The sequence below is a fragment of the Desmodus rotundus genome, chromosome 5 (genome assembly GCF_022682495.2).
Source record: "Desmodus rotundus isolate HL8 chromosome 5, HLdesRot8A.1, whole genome shotgun sequence".
NCBI lineage: Eukaryota > Metazoa > Chordata > Mammalia > Chiroptera > Phyllostomidae > Desmodus > Desmodus rotundus.
Genome location: NC_071391.1, coordinates 122,834,015 through 122,855,628, shown reverse-complemented (window position 1 = coordinate 122,855,628; position 21,614 = coordinate 122,834,015). Strand labels below are relative to the sequence as shown.

Here is a 21,614-nt window from a genome sequence, read left to right as displayed (position 1 = left end):
CTGTGTCTTTTTTTGGACTATCTTTTACAAGATGAATAGATTTTATATAAAAGTCTAAGATCTGTTTTGGCCTTGTTTCTAATTTTTTGTTGTTGTAAATTTAGTAGTGATTGAATGTTCTGATCATTCTTTGTGTTTTGTATTTTTAAAGTTTAAATGTTTATAAAATTAAATTTCTTTTACTAGTCACTTTATAATAACATGGCTCATTTTTCTTCAGGATCAAGGAATCAGCTCTGGAAATGTTTCTCTCTAGAATTTTGGCATCGTGGACTAACTCAGCCATATATGTTCTTGAATCAAGTTCCCCGAGCCTAAAGGACAGCCTGAATGGGAATTCAAGCATAACTAAGAGACTTTTGGAATATGTCTATACCCACTGGGAACATCCGTTGGATGCTTTGAGACACCAAACCAAAATCATATTCAGAAACATTCTCCAAATGCACCACCTCACTCTCAAAGAGGCAGAGTTGGACAAGTCAGATTTGGCTGCTGATCATTTCATTTTTGAACTGACTCAGAGTCTTCTGCGATTGGAATGGCATATTAAGGGAAAGTACATGTGCCTTGGTTGTTTAGTAGATTGCGTAGGAGTTGAACATATTTTGGCATTAGCTAAAACTATTCCATCGCAAATCTTAGAGGTGATGGGGGACCAGTCACTCGTACCTTATGCAAGTGACCTCTTAGAAACCATGTTTAAAAATCATAAGAGTCATTTGAAATCTCAGGCTGTCGACAGTGCTTGGATTGATAAGTGGCATGAGACTTGGGTTTCTCCTCTCCTTTACATACTGTGTGAAGGAAATCTGGATCAAAAATCTTATGTGATTGATTATTACTTGCCAAAATTATTGAATTGCAACCCTGAAAGCTTAAGCTACATGGTAAAGATTCTTCAGACTTCTGCTGATGCTAAAACTGGTAAGAAGGTGAATTTTTGTTTTAGTAATTTCTAGTTAGGATTTTTAAGTGTAGTTATCAGGCAGATGTTGACTGTATTCAAATTTAAATGTCATCACTTCTACAAATAGTAAAGTAGGATATTAACAATAGGGATTTCACACTGAAACCAATGTTACTGCACATAGCTAAATAGAGTGTTTTTGCTGAAGTCATCTCTGAGGCTAAGGATTGATTCCAGTTAGGATTATGATGTTTGTTTTATTATAGTAGTCCCTCCTTGTGTGCAGGGGGTACATTTAAAGACCCCCTGGTCTTTAAATGTATGGATGCCTAAAACTATGGATAGTACCAAACCCTATATATACTACGTTTTTTCCTTGCATACGTATTTATGATAAAGTTTAATTTAGTCAATTACACAGATGAAGAGTCGTTTTTACTATAGATTTTAGCAACCCCAGCATACAATTATTTTTTTCTTATCAAGTTGGGAAGTTTCACTTTTTTGCTTAAAGAAAACACTGTACAGCTTCCCTTTGGTGTACCCGAGTTGCCAGCATTAGTACTCTTTGCTTTGGGGCCATTATTAAGTAAAATAAGGATTACGTGAGCACCAGCACTGGGATGCTGTGACAGTCGTAACTGAGTGAGTTGGCCACGAAGTTACGGGCCAGTAGCATATACAGTGTGGATACGATGGACAAAGGGATGATTGAGGTCTCGGATGGACAGAGTGGGACCATGGGAGACATCATCACGCTACTCAGAACAGTGTGCAATTTAAAACTTGTGACTTGTTTATTTCTGGAATTCTTCATTTAATATTTTTGGGTCACAGTTGACCATGGGTAACTTAAACTGTAGAAAATGAACTGTGGATAAGGGGTGACTACTGTATTGGCTTTTAATTTATTTTACCAAGTTCTCATTTGTTATTTGGTGGTCAGACTGGCGTAAAAGTTTGTGTGTTTTACATAATTTGCTTATTGAAGTGATCAAAACAGTAATCAAAAGCTGTTTTGGCAAGGTTAAACAGGTAAATCGTCAGTGACAAGTTTTTGCCTCTGGGAAAGAGACAGAACGTTTAGAGACACGACCTCAAGAAACAGCTGTCTGTGATAATTTAGAATAGGGGTAAACCTTCCATGGAAACTCAGTAACCCCGAAGGAGTCACTGCATTAAAGCGAAGTTTAGTAATTAATATAGAAAATCATGATCCTGACTCATCATGCAGATCTTAACATTATTATATTCTGTTTAACAAAGCAGGAATATGGTATCCTACATCACATCTTAAGAATAGTTGCAACCAAAATAATTTTAAAATTTTCAGTATTTTAAAAAGTAGCTTAAGAGATAGCTGAAAAGTCTGATTCCTATACACAAAATAAATCATTGTTTATAATTTTTAATAACCCTGCCTTTTTGAGAAGCCATTTGAAGGTCAGGATTCATGAAACTGTTCTGAAGTAAGGCAGGATTTGTTTGTTTGTTTTTAAGATTTTATTTATTTAGTTTTAGAGAGAGGGGAAGAGGAGGGAAGGAGAGAGGGAGAGAAACATCAGTGTGTGGTTGCCTTTTGTGTACCCCCTCCTGGGGACCTGGCCCGCAACCCAGGCATGTCCCCTGACTGGGAATCGAACTGGCGACTCTTTGGTTCTCAGGCTTGCACTCAATCCACTGAGCTACACCAGCCAGGGCAGGATTTGTTTTTATGTCAAGGTATTCTGTGAGCCAGAGCTCCTTGTCCCCTTAGTAATGGCTGATGTCCTAGCCTGTGAAAGCTTCATTTTCTTTGTGATTCTCCTTTTATCTTCTTTACTAGGAGGAAGTATGCAGGGAGGTTCAGTGTTAGTTTTTAGAGAAATGAAACACTAAGGTGTTTTTCCTATTTTTGGCTGAAAGTTTAGTTATTGTTTCAAACATTTCTCCACCTGATTCTTTGCTGATTCACTTCCTAATTTGTTCTCGAATAGTCAAGGAAAAAGTAAAAATACTAGCAAAAAATTATGATTTTTTAAAAGTTAACATTAAGAGGATTATGCTTATTTGAAATTATTGACACAAGAATCATTAAATCTTTTCAATAATTATTTTATAATAAGAACTTTAACTTATTCTAGAATTCAGTGTAAAATATGATTTTTATTTTTTGAAAGATAATGCTTATTATAAACATGAAAATTGTGCTTATTATTACATAGCACAATACTGGTCTTTGTTACTGCACTTTTGAAACAAGCAATCTTTTCTATCCTTAGGGTCTCATCATAGTAGAGGGGCTCTGGGAGCTCTGATGGCATGTCTGCGAACAGCTAGAGCTCATGGACATCTTCAGTCTGCAACTGATGCCTGGGGGAATCTTGTGTCCAGTGCAAAAATAAAGCAAGGCTTAATTCATCAGCACTGCCAAGTAAGTCAACAGAATACCTAGGAATTCATGCATGCAGTAGACCCCTGATTTATTTTTCATTTCGCAGTCCAGTGCAGAGGCCCCTGTTATGCCCATCGCTATTTTAAGGGGTCCATAAGGGTGATTAATGGAGAATGAAAAGTGAAGATCACGTACTTTGGCTACTTGGAGTTTAATTGAAGGAATAAGAAAACCTGCATAAAACAACTAGAGACTCTTACAAGAAAATACAGACAGAAGCGCCCTTCCTATGTAAGGACTCGGGAAGCTCAGGAGAAGAAACTGACCGAGCACTGGTGGCTGACTAGGAAAGTGCTAACTGTGGTTAGAGGAGAGGAAGCCCAGGAGCCCCACAGAATGACAGGCAGGACTGGAGAATATTTAGAAGCATTGTTTGGCAGGAGTGGAGTGTTCTGTCAGGGTTATGGAAGCCTCCATCCTAGGCTGAAGGTGTCAGCTTTCATTCACTTGGTAACTGGGAACGGCTTTCAGCCGTGAGGTGGAGTTAATGCAAACAGAGATGAGTGTGCAGGATGGGGGCAAACAGAAAGCAGGAGGCTGGATAGACGTGCACGACGGTGATCTGAGAGTGAAGTGACGAGGTCCCGGGGTAGAGTGGTCACTGAGGAAACGAATGAAGTTGACCACTCCTGCGGGATAAGAATCTTTACAACTATTTAATAAATATCCAATTTACACATTTAATAAAGTAATTTTATAGAAAATAACCTCAGGATCTGTGAGATTAGGGCAACTTTCTGAAGTGCACATGGGTAAACAAAGGCTTCCTGATGTTTTTTCCCTTTGGTAGCCTGTGGAAATAATTAACCATGTCATGTGGTTCAGGCTTCGGTTATTTCACTGAAAAACTAACATTTTACCTGGCTGGTGTAGCTCAGTAGATTGAATGCGGGCCTGCAAACCCAAGTGTCCAGTCAGGGCATGTGCTGGGGTTTCGGGCCAGGTCTCCAGTAGGGGGTGCACAAGAGGCAACCACACATAGATGTTTCTCTCCCTCTCTTTCTCCGTCCCTTCCCCTCTCTCTAAAAATAAATAAACTCTTTTTTTAAAAGAAAGAAAGAAAGAAAAATTAACATTTTATTGCTTGATTTGTTTTAGGTACGGATAGATACCCTAGGCTTGCTTTGTGAAAGCAATCGAAGCACAGAAATCGTTTCCACAGAAGAAATGCAGTGGATTCAGTTCTTTATCACATACAATCTTAACAGTCAGTCTCCAGGAGTGCGGCAGCAGATTTGTTCCCTTCTTAAAAAGGTAGAATTTTTCATCAGAAAGCATAGGAAAGTGTGAACTTTGCTCTTGAAAGGTTTTATCAAAAGAGCCCCGATTTGGGGAGTGTGTGAGAACAATGGCCATGGGCTGGGAGTGCCGCAGCTCCTCATGGCCCTTCTGTGAGCCGTGCTGTGGCCCCAAGGAAGAGTTTACATTTGGGAGTAGAGTCCAGAGTGAAAAGTCTTGTCATTTTGGTGTAATAAATCAGAGTGGAGCTCTGTTTTTTTAAAGGAAAAAAAATCTAGTGATGAGTTTTCATGGTGTAAGTTATCTTAAGAAACTATTCTAGGAGAACGAAGGATGCCCTTGTATTATAGTGTTTTGAAGCACCTCATGAAACAGTCATTATTGAATAATTCAACTTGAAATAATCACGTGACATGTGGAGTGAAGAATTGCTAGAGTGCAGAAGTGAATATATTCTCTTTAGTTAGGTTCAGGCTGACCTAAAGGAAATAGAACTGTGATTTAATGACTTGTGTTCTGGTTTGCGGTAATATATTGGTTTTGGTTTTAAAAATGTAAGCACTGATTTTCTGTCAGAAACACTGTGTAAACATTAAGAGTTTAAAAACCAGTACTTTCCTTGCCTCAAGTTTTAGTGTAAAGAAAGAATTTCTTTTAGAATTTAGAAAATTTTTCCTTTGTCTTGTAGGCTGACATTTAAGGTTAACATGGCTCACATACGCATCATTTTTCTTTTTCTCAAAAGTTGTTTTGTAGGATACAGGAGAGTTCTCAGGTACTTTATAAACTGGAACAAAATAAATCCAAGCACGAACCAGAGAATGAGTTAATCAAACAACACCCTTCTGTTTCCTTACAGCAATATAAGGTAGGTGATATATTTCTAGACATGCGGATTCGTAAGAAACCCAAAACAATTACGAGCATTATTATGAACATGCATTAAAGGGAAATAAATGGAAGTCTCTTGGTAAGTAGGGTTTCTGTATTGTGTTCTTCAGGCTGGGTTTCACATGTTCCTACGGCTGCTTTTGCACTTCTCTTGAGGCAGACTGAGTTGTGCAACCAGTGCTGGACTTCAGATCTGTTGGAAAATGATATTAATGAGTTGGCCTCAATCATTTACGGCTTCTGTGGGCCAGATGAATTTAGTCCTTTAACCAAAAGGTAATTGCTGGCCCTGAACTCCTCCACACCTCCCTAGGGTGGAGGACTGGTACGTCTGGGCCTGCTTCCGTTATGCTATGATATTCAGTGGTTGATGGGCTCCTGGGCCCTGGTCCAGCTATGGAGGTTCCTGTTTATCCCATTTTGGAGAGAGCTTGAAGAGTAGGGTAGAGATGATTTTTAGGGTACTGTGTTAATGGGATGGGTGGAACCTCAGATACAGAAGCCCCAGTATGGGCCAGGGCTCAGCTTGACAACTTTAATTTCTGTCCATCTGGACAGAATGAGGTTTTCACCACTGGTTTCTTACTCCAAATCTAGTCTCTGAGAAGCAGACTCTAATTTTTCTTCTAAGACGCAGGTAGAGGACAGAGTTCATCTATTTTATTTCATTTAGGGAAACAAGTGTAATAAATTGATACATTAGAGCCATAATATACTACCTACCCTAAACTTTATGGATGGGCCGTAGGTTTCAATTTTGTATTAAAAGGTAAAAAAAAATCATCTGAAGAAGAATAATCTTATCCAAAGTCTGAAATCAGCTTCATTTTTGTAGAATCCCAACAATGAAGACTAGAAAAGTACAACCTAAACTTTAAGCACATTGGTTTAGTCCTAATTCTGCTATTGACTAGTTGGCTTACTTTATGAATCTATTCAACTATAAGTGGGACTAGTAACCTCTGTGGAAAGGTTGGTTTTGAGGATAAAATGAGAAAGCTCTTTTAACCTCTAAATCACTCCAGAAAGCCTTGCCAGGAGTCATTAAAGGTGATCAGAGTATATTTTGAGCACTTACTGTGTGGAACAGTTATGTTTTATCCTTTCTGAGGTCTAAGAAAACACATCTGTTTTGCTTGTTTTTGCAAGGGGTAACGTGATATTTTCTCTGAATTAGGTACTTAGAAACACAAAACCAGTTTTGTGGATTGACGTTCTGGATTTCCGTGTATGCGTGTTTTCGTACTTGTGCTTATGGATATGTATTTTTTGACAGCTAGTCTTTAGAGTCTTAATCTGAGTCAGTCTCACCGTTCTTATATTTTCTCCTAACTGTAGTCACCTGTGGCTTTGGAGGTGGCGACTTTGGCTTTATGTCACGAACACCAGCGAAACAGTGGGTGTCATGCACAGTGCGTGGTAGGCTCAGAGCCAGTCAACAGACCAAGTGCTGGGGAAGAGGAGAGGCTGTTATCTGGAAAGGATGTTCTAGTCCAGTGAAGGAGGTTATTTTGTAACTGAGTAACTGATATTAATAGCTAGAGTACTTTTAAGTTTATAAAATGCTTTATATGCTGTGAGATAGACATTATCCTCACATAAAAGTGACAAAACTGAAGCTTGGAAAAGTTGAGTAACCTGTTCAAGGTCTCTCAGCTAGTAAGAAGTGATCCAGATTTGCTCTTAACTCTAAAATCTGAGTAGTGTTTTCCCTCAGTACTAGCTTCAGTGATGGTTTGTTTGGAGGTAAGAAAGGACAGAGAATTTGGGGAATGGTGAACCCACTGGTGTGAATGACATAAGATACTTGGAGGAATGGGGGAGGTGAGTAATGGCAAGTGAGTTAGAAAAGCAAGTCAGAAATTAGTAAGTCAAGTAGAGTTTTGAATGCTAGGTCAAGGTAATTGGAAACCTCACTAGGAGCCATTAAAAATGACTAGAACAGCCCTGGTTGGTGTGGCTCAGTGGATTGAGCTCTGGCCTGCAAACCAAAGGGTCGCTGGTTCGATTCCCAATCAGGGCATATGCCTGGGTTGCGGACCATGTCCCCAGCAGGGGGCGTGCGAGACGCAATCACACATTAATGTTTCTCTCCCCTCTCTTTCTCCCTCCCTTCCTCTCTCCCTAAAAATAAATAAATAAATAAATACTCTTTTTTAAAAAGTAACTAAAGCATATATTTAGCCTCTTGTATGTGTGTGTAAGACAGTATGCTCAGGACTAGGGATATAAATGTACTATAAACCATGGTCCATGCCTTCCTTGTGCTTGCAGTCTGGTTGAGAGAAAGACCTCCATCTAAAAATATAAATGACACTAATTAGTATAAGATGATTCTTAAAGTATGAACTTGTTGGCCTTTAATGTGAATATTATGCTACTCCTTTATAATTAAAACTAGTTTAATTAGGTTATTTTAGATAACTACCCTATTCCTTTGAAACCCAATAGAAATAATAAACTAATAAACTCTTACTTAGGGCCTGTAAGGGCCTGCAGGATAAATCCCTGAAGTTGTATGTCCTTGACCAAAGAAATGAATGCAGGGATCCTACTAGAGTCCGTTGAGACTAGAGTTGCTTTTACCTGCTCAGTTACAATATATGTCATCAGGGCATAGTAGTGATGAGATGCTTGAGAATCACAACTTTGCCTTATAATTTTTCTCTTTGATCTTACACCAAAAAAAATAACTATTATTATTTTAATTGGAGGAAGCAGATTTTATCCTGGATAAAGTATTTTCCATGTTGCTTTTTGTTGAAAAATTGCATTTTACTGAAAGTTTTAATTTTCCACCACTTGTATAAACAGAATAGTTGAGCAGGAGTCTCAAAGGGGCAGACAGAAGACAATGGAGTAGTTGGACTTTTTAAAGGAATTATGTCATTAAAGCCAAATGTATGAAGCCTTACATTTATGCAATTTATTGGGTAGTATATACTGGATATTTCTTTGGTCATTTAAAAACTTAAAATGTATACAACCCTTCGATGCCTGAATGCCTCTGGTGAAGAAAGTCAGTAGTCATACAGCTTTAGCGTAAGTCAGGCCAGAATGGAGTTTTTACTAAAAATGTTGTTTTCTTGAGAGGAGTACAATCGGAATTGTACTTGCTGACTCCACAAGTACAGAGTTCACTGAAGGCATGACGTAGCTTATCCTCAAGGGTGTCCATCAGAATTGTCAAGAGAACTGAACAGCTAGTATTGTTTTAAAAAAACCTTTTCTCCCTTAATCGAAAGAAAAAGCCCCGTTCTTAAAGGTGATACTTTGAAGATAACCTATTGTGAGTTAACTCAATTATACTTATTGTACTTTATTTGTAGAGTTTCATGTCATCCATTTGCAACAGTCTTTTTGAAGCATTGTTTCCTGGCTCTTCCTACCCAACTAGATTTTCAGCTTTAACCATTTTAGGCTCAATAGCTGAAGTTTTTCCTGTCCCAGAAGGTAAGTTTTCAATAATGTTTAGGAAGGAAAGTGTTTTTATTTTGAAACACTTTCCTAAACACATGCTTTTTCAACATTTTGTTTTACTTGAATTTGAGTTTTGTTGCCTTTTTAGGCTCTTACGGAAGGTTTTATTCTCCCTATATAATTCTTATGTGTATATAATTAAATTTGTCAATAAAGGACATGAGGGCGAGAAACTGTCTGTAGTTATTTGCCAACTCAAAACTACAGTTTTCATGGAACTGTGATTATTACGAGAAGGGTCGCTATTCTCCTCATGCCCAAATTTATGTGTCGATGTTCTAATATAGTGCCCAATCAGTTAAGTTTTAAAAGTACAAAAAATAGTTTTATGTATAACATTCCTCAGTGAGTCTTTGTGGTTAAAATGTGGTTTCCCTTTACACGTTATGCGTTTCATAGGTCTCAGTCTAGTTTCAGAAAGACGAGGAGGGCGTCACTTCCAGGTATTCTAATTCGATGATGCCCTCTGTTTCTTCTTCCGTGGGGCACTCGGAGAGGCTGAACATTTAACTGCCCTCCGAGTCTTTTTCCTTGTTGACAAGATACGATCCTTTTTATCCATGTGCATGAGTTTATGTATGTTTTCACATGGATTTCTTGTTTGTGCTCAGCCGTTCTTGATTGTGCTCAAACAGAAAAATACCCTGCTCAGCTGCTTTTTCCGAAGGAATGGCCAGAGGATCAGGGGACTTTACATTATAGGTAGAATTTTTTTTTTTAGTTTAAGTTTTTAGCAAAGTATAATTTTTTAGCTGGGAGGAGAGTAATTTGATATTAACACAGGTTTGCTTCCAGGCTTGAAAACCATTTTTTTTCAAGTTTTTATTTGAAAAAATTTTAAACCAACAGCAAGGTTTCAAGAATAGTTCAGTGCACAGCCATGTACCCTCTACCCAGATTTACTGCTTGTTTATGTTTTGCCATACAGAAAGTCCACAATTAATGGCAGTAACGGGTTCTCAGAAGCTGTAATTTTAAGTGAAATAGCGTGTAGCAAAACCAATTTTACCAAAGGCTAATGGGTATAAACAGGAGTTGAGTTTCTATAGCATACTTTTAGCCACAAAAACATCACCAAACTTCTAAATAAAGACTTAAAACACTTCTAATATTAAACATTGAAATAAATGTGAGATAACATACATTTAAGAAAGATTAATAAATGCAAGTAAGATAATTCTTTTCTAACCCATTTATTTTAGTCAGGGTCTTCGGTGTCCTGAGCCCATCCTGACAGCTCAAGGCACAAGGTGGGAACCCACTTTGGGCAGGACGCCCTTCCCTTGCAGGGAGCAAGCTCCCACACACGCCACACTTACTCAGATGGGACCATTCAGACACACCAGTTAACTGATCATGCACGTCTTTGGGATGTGGGAGGAAACTGGACTACCCGTAGAAAACCCATGCAGACATGGGAGAACTTGCAGACTCCACACCGACAGGGGTCCCTGCCAGGAGCCCATTTTTTCCTCTCATCAATGTTATAATAAAAGGATATTGAATGAAATGATGTTATTCAAGAACCTGCCATATTTGCTTTATCTCTCTAACATTAATTTTTTAACAATAACATATCAAATTCAGGAAATTAAATGTTGATGTAGTGCTGTTATCTAATATATATAGTCTATATTCAAATTTTTCCAGTTGTCCCAATAGGTAGCCCTTTTTAGAAAAAAATTTTTTCCCTGTAATTCAGGAACCAGTCCAAGATCATACATTACATTTTGTTGTTATATCTCTTTTTGCCTCCTTTAATCTGGAAAGTGTGTTATTTTGTGACATTAACATTTTGGAAAAATGTATCCCAGGCTTATTGTTTCCTCATGATTTCATTGAGGTTATGCATTTTGGGTAGGAATGTTGCCTCGGTGATGTGATGTTTTTCTCAGGGCATCATATCAGGAAGTGCATGATGTTGGCTTGTGCCATCACTCAGTGTGGTAAATCTGATCACCTCGTGAAAGTAGATGGGGGAGGCTGAAAGGTGACCTCAAGAAGGTATCCACATCAATTCCTTAGAACCCCTGAATGCAGACTTTACCTGGAAAAGATTGTCTGCAGATAGGATGAAGTTAAGATCTTAAAATGAGATAATCTCAGATGATCTGCATGGGCCCACGTGCCATCACAAGTGTTGGTGTGAGAGAGGCAAAGGGAGATGTGAAACGTGGAAGAGGAGGGGTCGATGTGACTCCAGAGACTGGGGTGATGTGGCCACAAGCCATGGAGTCCTGGCCACCGGCAGAAGCTCAGAGACAAGGGACGAGTTCTCCTTTTGAGCGTCTACAGTGAGCACAGCCCTAACAACACCTCGATGTTGAACATCAGGCTTCCAGGACTGTGAGAGAATAGATTTCTGTAGTTTTAAGCTACCAAGTTGGTGGTAAGTTGTTACCACCGCCACAGAAAATGTATATAGGGGCATCCATCAATTTAGAGAATTTCAGTGGCACCATAGCTGAACTTAGAAAATAAAGTTTTATCTAAAAGTGATTGCTTGTCCAATTAACACAAAGTTTTCTGTACATTTAATGTAGATATAGTTGTACTTAGGTATAGGGAAAATAACACTAGGCTGAATTATACTGGTAATTTTTCAACTAAGAGAGTAGTTTAATATATTTAAATGTACTTTAAAAGTGAAAACCTGCTTCATCTTCCTAATGAATGAGTCACATAATTGAATAGTGACTGATATCATAGTATTGTTACCGTATTTATGTTAATTAAACAGCTTGGGAGTAATGCAAATGATGCAAGTCATACTATATCTGTTAACTTTAAAGGAAGCTAAAGAGGCGTGGCCGTGAAATACCGGATGGGAAATGTAAACTTATTCTTCATCTTTTTCTCAAGAACTTTAATGTGGGCCTTTATATTATTTTACAGAAAGTCTGTGATTTGGGATTAGTCAGATGGTTTCTACTTTTCCTCAAGTACATCCTAGTTCAAGAAGAATAAGCCACGTGCATCTGTCTTACTCAGAAAAAAATATCACAGTGTTCATGGTGAAATACTTGATTCCACAATTGGATTAAAGGGTCATTTAGCAAATATTTATTTAGTACTTATTCTGTATACGTCATGTGGCCAAGGATATGCAATACTTCCCATTTCCAAGCTTAGATTTTAGTGAAGGTAGTCAGACAGTAGATTACCAAGTAATACATAGAATTTCAGGTGAGGATAAGAACTATGAAGAAATATTTCAAGAATAGAAGGGGAAGGAGATGTCCCAGATGGCCTGGGAGGATGGGGAGGGCTAGTTGTTTCATACAGTAGGGTCAGAGAAGGCTTCCTATTTGAGCAGAGCTCTTAACCAGCCAGTGGGTAAAGAAGAAATCACGAGGGAAATTAGAAACAACTTCGAGAGGAATGAAAACAAAAATATAACATACTAAAATTTATGGGATGAAGCAAAAGCAGAGCTCATAGGGAGATTTTTAGCTGTATATGCCTACATTGAAAGAGAAAAGAGATCTGAAATCAATAATCTAACTTTATACCTCAAGGAATTAGAAAAAGAAGAGCAAACCTTACCTAAAGCTAGCAGAAGCGAGGAAATAATGAAGATTGGGATGGAGATAAATGAAATGGAGTACAGAAAAACAATACAGAGAATCAATGAAACCAAAAGTTGGGTTTTTGGGTTTTTTTTTAAGATCAACAAAATTGATGAAGTTTTGGCTATGCTGACTAAGGAAAAAAGAAGGCATAAATAACTAAGATGAAAAATGAAAGTAAGCATGTTTCTGCTGAACTTACAGAAATAAAAAAGATTGTAAGACAATGTTATGAGCAATGTATTTCCAGTAAATTAATAACCTGGATGACATGGACAGATTCCCAGAAACATAAAATTACTTAAGAAAAATAGAAAATTTGAACAGACCATTAGCAAGTAAAGAGAGAGAGTCGGTAATCAAAAGCTTCTAAGCAGAGTTCAGGAGTGGCTTCACCAGTGAATTCTACCAAACACGGAAGGAAGAATTAACACCAATCCTTCTCAAACTCTTCCAAAAAATTGGAGAGGAGGGGCCATTTCCTAACTCATTCTATGAGGCTAGCATCACCCTGCTACCAAAGCCAGATAAACTCCACAAGAAAACAATAGGCTAGTCTCCCTTATAAATATAGATGCAAAAATTCTTAACAAAGTACTAACCAAATCTTAACAGCATTTTAAAAGTACGTATTATACATCATGGCTAAGTAAGTGGAATTTAATCCCAGGAATATATAGGTGGTTCAACATAAGGAAAAAATAGTCAATGTAATATACAATATATACCACATTAGAATGAAGGAAAAAAACACACAATAATCTCGATTAACACTTGGCAAACTAGGAATATAAGGGAACTTCTCAGTGTGATAAAGAACATTTATGAAAAACCTACAGCCAACATTATATCATGCTCACTGGTAAAGATAGCTTTTCTCCTAAGACACAGATGCTCACTTTCACCACTGCTATTCCCTGCTGTAGTGAAAGTTTTAGTGGAACAATAAGGCGAGAGAAAGAAAAAAAAAGGTATCCAAATTTGACTAGAAGCAGCAAATTTGAGCAGAGGTGTGAATGAAGTAACAAAAACTTCATTTCCTTGCTCTAGGAATTTCACAGGGGTATACTACCTTGTGAGTTAAGATTAAATAAAAAAAATTCACTGATTTATATTGAACAACATTTGTCAAATTAAGTATGCATAGGACTGTTTTCAGTTATTATCAGGGGTTAACTTGTTAAATGCTATTAAGTGTTCTTCACATTCTGCTATGGAAGCCATTGCTTGCCACAGTTGCTCAGTCTGGGTCTTGGAGTTAAATGAATTCAGTGACATCATTCTTTTGTGATAGCTTTTCTGTTCATTTCTTGTTTGGCTAAACTTCATCTTTCTTTGAGAAGAGTTGGGGAAATTTTTTTTTTTTTATTTCTTGTACATTCGAAAATATATTGTTTTATTTTAGACATTGGAATCGGATTTTGATGCACAATTTTTTGTCAGACTTTCTTTCCCTGAGGATTTTGTAAGCATTGCTTCGCTGTCTTCTAGCACGACACGTTGCTGTGTCCAAGAGTGAAGTCAGACTAACATGCTTTGTAGATGAATTGAGCTTTTCGCCTGAATGGCCAAAAGCTTCCTCCTTTATCTTCGCTGCCCAGGAATTCTGTCAGGCTGTGTCAGCTTAACTAAGACATGGTAGGACTTTGGAGTCTAGGTCAAGAAGTTTTATGAAGGTTTTTTAAAGATGTATTCCTTAATTTATTGGTTTTCATTTATTCAAAAAATAACAGGCACCTATTATAATATATACCCTTTTGAAAAAGAATGAAGTGGTTTTAAACAAATTTTTATTTAAACAAATTAAAAAATATTTACTTCCTATTTGGAAAACTGTAGTACTTATTATTTTATCACTTTAAGAAATAAAATTAATGGAAAAATTATTTTTATGTTATGGGTAAAGTATGAAGTATGAATTTTTATACAAATTTTCTATAAATTTGGCCAAATAACTTCAAAATGTTGATTTCCTTTACGTTTTATTCACTTTTAAATCCTTTTTTTTTTTTTTAGGTCAAGCCCAAACAGTATATCAGCTGAGTCATGATATCGATGTTGGCCATTTCCAAACACTAATAGGATGTTTAACCAGCACTTTTGAAACAGTGAAAATTTTAGCATTTGATCTTCTGATGAAGTTACCAAAAACAGTTGTACAGTTGCAGGTATTTGGACTTTTCCTGGGTAAATGTGTGTATACGCAAACTTACTGCTTAAAGCAGAAGATGATCAGTGGGTTGTCCAGGCTCTTTTCATCTGCTTTCTTCCACGTCTGGCGGTTTCAGTTATCATTAGTGCCTCTGCTATTGTGGGGTGGCAGGATGGTGGAGGTAGGGATGGAGAAGGAGGTAATGTTGTAGAGAAAGCAAAGTCCAAATCAGTGAGCTTTGTTTTTTTAATTGTTTTGATAAAAGGGAGGTGTAGGAGGCAGTAGGTTTTATTGTTTACAAGACAATTGGTACATTGCAGTTAACTGTGGTCTCCCCAGTTTCCTTGGACATGTTAATACGTGATCAAAATACATCACTTACAGTAACTTGAGCAAAAATTTTTGAGATAATCTCCCTGCTTAGTAGACTGGGAATCTGGGTGTTAAGTGAGGTAGAAAACATGTTTCTTATCTTCCTACAAGCAGTAGCTAAACTGAGACTGAAACTCAGAGTACTTGAGGTTAACAACAGTTCTCTCCCTGGTCGGTCTACTACATCTCCAGCCTCCACTCTCTTCCCAACACCTTGCACTTCCCATGGTTCTAATATCTGGTCTGGCTTGCATATTAGTAAAATGATCTTAGGAATAGGCATTCAAGATTTTTAAATATTAATTATATATGTCCAAAATCTTTCTTTTGGTATACCTTATATCAATATATTATTAATATATAATTAGTATTTTAATATAATTAAACTTAAAACATTTTTTAATGCTAACCTAAGCTCTGTAAGGATACACACACACACACACATCTATACACACAGATATGTATATATAAAATCTACTGCCCTTATTTCTTGTGGAATAACATATCCAAGGTCTTTATATTATATTTTGATTGACCTCAGATGGTAGAACAAAGATATTTTAGATCCAAAGTCTGTATATTATTTTTCTTACTAACTGGTTAGTTAAGAAATTCAGAGATGTAACTGTTAGTTACAAAAAATGGCTTAGATGCTTAATTGGTTCTTTCAAATACTATTTAGAGTTGAGCTTTTGGACACTGTTTTTTAAGTTTTTTATGTCATAAAAAATTAAACATATCTAAAGGCAAAGAATTTAAATTGAAATTAACTGATATTTGAATTAGTACATTTGACATCATTAATTGTGAGTTTACCTATAATGAAATTCAAAATTAAGTTTATAATGATTTTTTTTCTTATATTAGACAACTATGGAATATTCCTAGTCAAATCAGTATTATTGAGCAGTGGAACACTGGGTTCCAGCATGGTGAACATGCCCCTTGTCAGTTGTAGAGTTGGGACTAGGACCCACGTCTCCTGTCCTCAGCCCACTTGCCTTTCCATGGGTATTACAGTGAATTGTCCTTGGTTCTGTCTTTTTTAGGATGGGGCTGTGTGAGTGGATTTGTACATGAGATATAGTAGATACAGGTGTGGGAGCTCTGATGCAGAATTTCTGAGACTTCTCTGATAATTTTCCATGTGTATGCATGGAGCTTTGCCAGGAGCAGCCTGGTGGATTTGTATTTTTTTTAAAATTATTTTATTGTTGTTCAACTAAAGTTGTCTGCATTTCCCCCCCCAGTACTCCCCGCCACCCCTGTAGTTTTGTATGGGTTTGTATTTTCCTTCTTTGAACTAGCTCTATGGGAAGAGGTAAGGGAGGAGGGTAGGACTATGCCGACCAGGTAAAACAACCTGGATGTACAAAAGAACTCAGGTGTATGTATATAGAAATAACGGAGATGATCTGGCTATTGCCGTAGCAGAGTTCCTGCAGGAAAAAGTACACTTTTGCTGAAGAAAGGTACTTTTAAAAAAAGCTTTATCAGTGTTGAATATCCCAATTGATATTGTTTTCAAGACCCTCATCACTAGAACTGATTAATAATAATCATTAATTGCTATAATCAAAACTCTGACCTATATTCAGGGAGAAAGGGAATTAATGTTCTTATTGAGTTGCAGTTTTGCAGCAGGCTCTCTTTTTAAGTATGTATTATTCCTTCAAGTTAAAGAAATGTTTTAGTGACAGTTACTGAGTCTGTGCTTTATTTTAGGGTTCAGAGAAACTGCAAGGCTTATTCCAGGCAGCACTGGTGCTGAGCACCAGCACCAAACCCTATGACTGTGTAACAGCTTCCTACTTGCTGAACTTCTTGATCTGTCAGAATGCTCTGCCGTCATCTCTGTCCACCTACTTAACTCAGCCGGTTTCGTGTGGAAGTGGAGATACGTCTGCTGCTGTGGTGGAAAGTAACACATTAATGGGTTCGTATTGAGTAAATGACCTTTTGCTCTTATTTATCAAAACCAGTATCTTACTCATTCATTATTCATTTAGTTGGAATAGCTAATGGTTAAACATTTCTTTGTGGTTTTTTGTTTAAGAGTTTACCAGCATAGTAGCTTACCAGCTTATGAGAATACCATGAGTTTCTCTTATGCAAATAGTTTTCTCAGCTCTTAACACTTGCTTTTAAACAGATGTTCATATTAAATAAGTAGACATGCAAATCTACATTAATAAAGCTGCTATTGAACTCTCTCTGTACTAAAAGTGTACTTTTTCTTCTGCAGAAATTTTACCCTGACTGTGGCCACATCGTCTTTGTTATTTCTGTGTAGAGCAGAGAGTTCCTCTGTCTGTCATAGTTTATGTTTCACCTGGCTGACATACCCCTGCTTTTTACTCTTTCCTTACAGCCAGTTCTAAAATCTAGGGTCTCAGTTGGCTGATTTCAACAAATATTCGTTGGAGAGTTAGGTACTTAATTTTAAAACCTTCATTTTGAAATTGTACTGGAAATAAGGGCAGATAGGGATTTTTATTTTTTTTACAAAAAGAGGTTAGATATAGAGTCGAAAATTATTTTCTCCAAAGTTTTAAAACTTTATAAAATATTTCAAACATTAAAAAATATTTAAATACGTAGGATTTAAATAGTAATAATATAAAAATTTAACAAGTTTTGTTCTCAACCTAAGTGATAACGCCCAGCTTAAGAAACACAACAGTAGCCATACCTTTGAAGGCTCTCCTTTGTCATAGCTCCCTATCCCCGCCATGTAATTACTTTTCTGTGTTTTATATTAACCTTTCATCTTGTTTTTACCAAAGTTTTACCACCTGTGTATATGTCGTTAAATAACATTACTGCATTTTGCTGTGCATAATGTGCACCCGTGTTTTTGGCCCAAACTTTAGGGAAAAAATCTTTCATTTTAATTTTTTAAACTCAATTATTTATTTATTTATATTTAGAAACAAAACCAATTACCATATTCCAGGGTATTGTTTTGCATATGGATGTCATTATTGCTTTCTAGAGTTACACCTTTTTCTTTTCTTTTTTTTTTCCCCCTGACTAGGAATCGAACCAGTGACCCTTTGGTTCAAAGGCTGGCACTCAATCCACTGAGACAGACCAGCCAGGGCTAGAGTTACACTTTTAATGCATAAGCATAAATAAAAGAATTAAAAACATACGGAATTAGTACTACCCATATATAATGTACATCCTTATTTTTCCTTTAAAAACATGGGCACAATATTGTGCATTATACATGGTAAATTTATTTTCACATGATTTTGAATTTTATGTAAACAGTAATACATATATGCATTTATTAAAGTTTATTAATGCATTCTCCTGTTGATATACTTTTTTTCCTAAATAAACAATGCTGATGTGAACATTCTTGTATAGCTTTTCTAATGCACATGTCTAAGGATTTATAGTAAACAAAAAGGTAGAATAGCTTAGTTATAAAGTATGTACATCTTCAACTTTACTAGAGGATGCTAGATAGAACTTCAAATTAGACTCCCGCCTATGAGTGAGAGTTGTGGTACGTCTCATAATCACCATAACTTGCTATTGTCAGATTTTAAAAATTTGTAGAACATAAAATGGTATCTCGTGGTTTAATCTTGACTTTTTCTGATTGCTAATGTAATTGAGCATCCTTTTACGTGTTTAGAAGCTGTTCACTTTTCCCCTTTGGTGAAACGATTTTTCATGTCCTTCTTTCAGTTTTCTATGCAGTTGTTATTTTCCTGATGATTTTTAGGAGTTCTTGATATGTCCCTAATAATAATTTACTGGTTATACACAGTTCTAAACTGTAAAATATAATTCCTCTGAGTGGTGAGGGAAGACATCTGCTCTTCTGGGATAACTAGACATTCTCATGTGAAGAAAGAAAATTGGACACCTTACCTCATACCATATACAAAAATTAGCTTAAAAATGAATCATAGACCTAAATGTAAGCACTAAATAGAAAAAAAAACTCTTAGAAGAAAATATGGGTGTCAATTTTTGTGATCTTGAGGTAGGTAGTGGTTTGTTAGATACAATACCCAAAACATAAGCAACAAAGGAAAATTAGATAAATTGGACTTCATTAAACTTTTGTTGTATCAAGGATGTCATCAAAAAGGTGAAAAGAAAATGGCAGAATGGGAAAAATATTTGCAAATTCTTTATTTGGTAAGAGATTTGTATCCAGAATATATAAAGAGCTTTTACACTTCACTATTAAAAGGATGTAACCAAATTTAAAAATGGACAAAGAATCTGAATAGGCAAAAAAGTTAAATGTGAGCAATAAGTACATGTAAAGATGCTCAACATCGTTAGCCATTAGGGAAAAGCAGGTCAAAATCACAGTGAGGAAGTACTTCATATCCAGTAGGATGACCATAATAATAATAATAAAAAGATAGTAGCAAGTGTTGATGAGGATGTGGAGAAAGTGGATCCTTCATGACTTCTGGTGGGAATGTAAAATGGTGCAGCCACTTTGGAAAACAGTCTGGCAGTTCCTCAAAAGATTAAATAGAGGGTCACTGTATGACTCCATAGTTCTACTCTGGCATTGTCTCAAGACAGCACAGGCTGCTATAACAAGACACTATAGGGTGGATAACTTAAACAATAGACATTTATTTTTTTCAGTTATAGAGGCTGAGATGTTCAATATTAAGGTGCTGGTAGCTTCCTTTCCTGGTGGGGACCTTCCTGGCTTACAGACAGGAACCTTTTTACTTTGTGCCCACATGGAGGAGAGAGAGAAAGCTCTGGTCTCTCTTCCTCTTCCTATAAGGACACTGACCCCATGGGGGTGGGTGTCCCACCCTCATGGCCTCATTGAAATCTAACTACTTCCTAAAGGCTCTACCTCCTAATATCACCACATTGGGGTGCAGGGCTTCAACATGAATTGGGGGGGGATACAGACATTCAGCTCATAATGGGTATATACTGAAGAGAATAAAAACATACATGAATGTTCATAGCAGCATTATTAATAATAGTTAAAAAGTGGAAACAACCCACATGTTTATGAATTGGTTAAGAGACAAAATGTATATCCATACAATGGACTGTTACTCTGTAAGCAAGAATGAAATCTTGATACATGCTACAACATGGATGAACTTTGAAACCGTTATGTTATATGATATGTCCAGAATAGGCAAATCTGTAGAGACAGACAATAGATCTGTGGTTGTCTATGGCTTGGGAAGATGAAAAGTGCAGCGAGGGTAGGGACTGTTAATGGGTGAGGATTTTTTGATGAGGGAGTATGAAAATGTTCTAAAATTAATTGTGATGGTTGCACTTGTTTGTGAATGTGCATATACTAAAGACAACTGACTTGTAAACTTTAAAAGTATAAATTATATCTTGTATGACTTATATCACAATAAACCTATTATTTTAAAAAATATGTGTCCAAACAGCATATGGCACATGGGCCCAGGGTCCAATACCCCAAATAGAGGATTCTAGGGGGAATGAGTAGGAGTGAATGCTATAAATGGATCCAGGAAATTAGGAAAAGGGACTCAGTTCTACCATAACTGGAAATGGATAACAGGCCAAATAACCTGGAAAGAGTTTTTTTTTAATTCAAAATTTCTAGTATAAAGATCAGTTGAGTTGGGTGTTTTCATGGGAACTGTTTTGCTGTTCACAAATTTATAAGTGTGGTTTTAAACTTGCATTACTTTTTGTTTGTTTGCTTTTTCTAGTTATCAAATGCTTGTTAGAAAATCTTGAGGAAGAAATAACTCAGGCTGAAAATTCTCTGCTTCAGGCAGCAGCATCATTTCCAATGTATGGACGAGTTCACTGTATAACAAAGGCTTTGCAGAAGTTAACTCTAAAGTAAGTGTGTCCACAATTTTCTCAACACTTATTTCTGGGCTCTAAACTCTTATTGGAATGTGTCCTGGGAAGGGAATCTGTGACCTTACAGATAACTAAAAATTAGATTTAAAAATATACATATATACACACATTTTTATTTCTTAAATGTTTCATAAATTGTACAGTTTTGAACCTCAAACTGTTTAAACTCATATTGTCTATTGTTTTCTGCTTACAAAACTTGATTTTTGCTCTTAGTATAAATTTCCCCGGCATCCTTATTGCAGCAGCCTGCGGTTGGTGAGTGAGTGGAGACCTGTGGTGGAGAAGCTCCTTTTGATGTCCTACAGGCTCTCTGCTGTGGTGTCTCCAGTCATTCAGAGCTCTTCCCCGGAAGGCCTCATCCCAATGGACACTGACTCAGGTCAGCAAAGGAATAACCTTGAATTAATACATTTTTCTTTCCTTTTAAATTTTTTCCCTTATCATTTCTTTGGAGAGTTATACATGCTAAACAGGGGAGAAAAGTAATTATTATTAGTGATATTTCTGCCTTTTAAATAATATCTTTAAGTGTAACAAAATAACTGAAGTAAATAAATAACCAGGTGATGAGTCAGGCACTTCCTCCCCTGGGGTAAATTGGGTTTTATAACACTGTCGTTTCAGAACCCAACCCACCAGCTACTGGTAATTGCTGGGACTGGGAGAGCAGGCAGTTATAAATTAGAGAGGTGGCCG

At 36.7% G+C, this 21,614-nt stretch overlaps 1 protein-coding gene across 1 annotated transcript in view; it reads left to right on the top strand.

Moving 5' to 3' along the window:
* THADA (THADA armadillo repeat containing) overlaps window positions 1-21,614 on the top strand; it is a 282,735-nt gene that overhangs the window by 14,620 nt on the left and 246,501 nt on the right. The window contains exons 11-19 of the mRNA XM_053924401.2: window positions 221-927; window positions 3,172-3,323; window positions 4,443-4,598; window positions 5,329-5,451; window positions 8,804-8,927; window positions 14,540-14,691; window positions 16,773-16,983; window positions 20,756-20,891; window positions 21,161-21,297. Of these exons, the coding sequence (XP_053780376.1) occupies window positions 221-927; window positions 3,172-3,323; window positions 4,443-4,598; window positions 5,329-5,451; window positions 8,804-8,927; window positions 14,540-14,691; window positions 16,773-16,983; window positions 20,756-20,891; window positions 21,161-21,297 (1,898 nt within the window). The remainder of the gene's footprint in view (window positions 1-220; window positions 928-3,171; window positions 3,324-4,442; window positions 4,599-5,328; window positions 5,452-8,803; window positions 8,928-14,539; window positions 14,692-16,772; window positions 16,984-20,755; window positions 20,892-21,160; window positions 21,298-21,614) is intronic.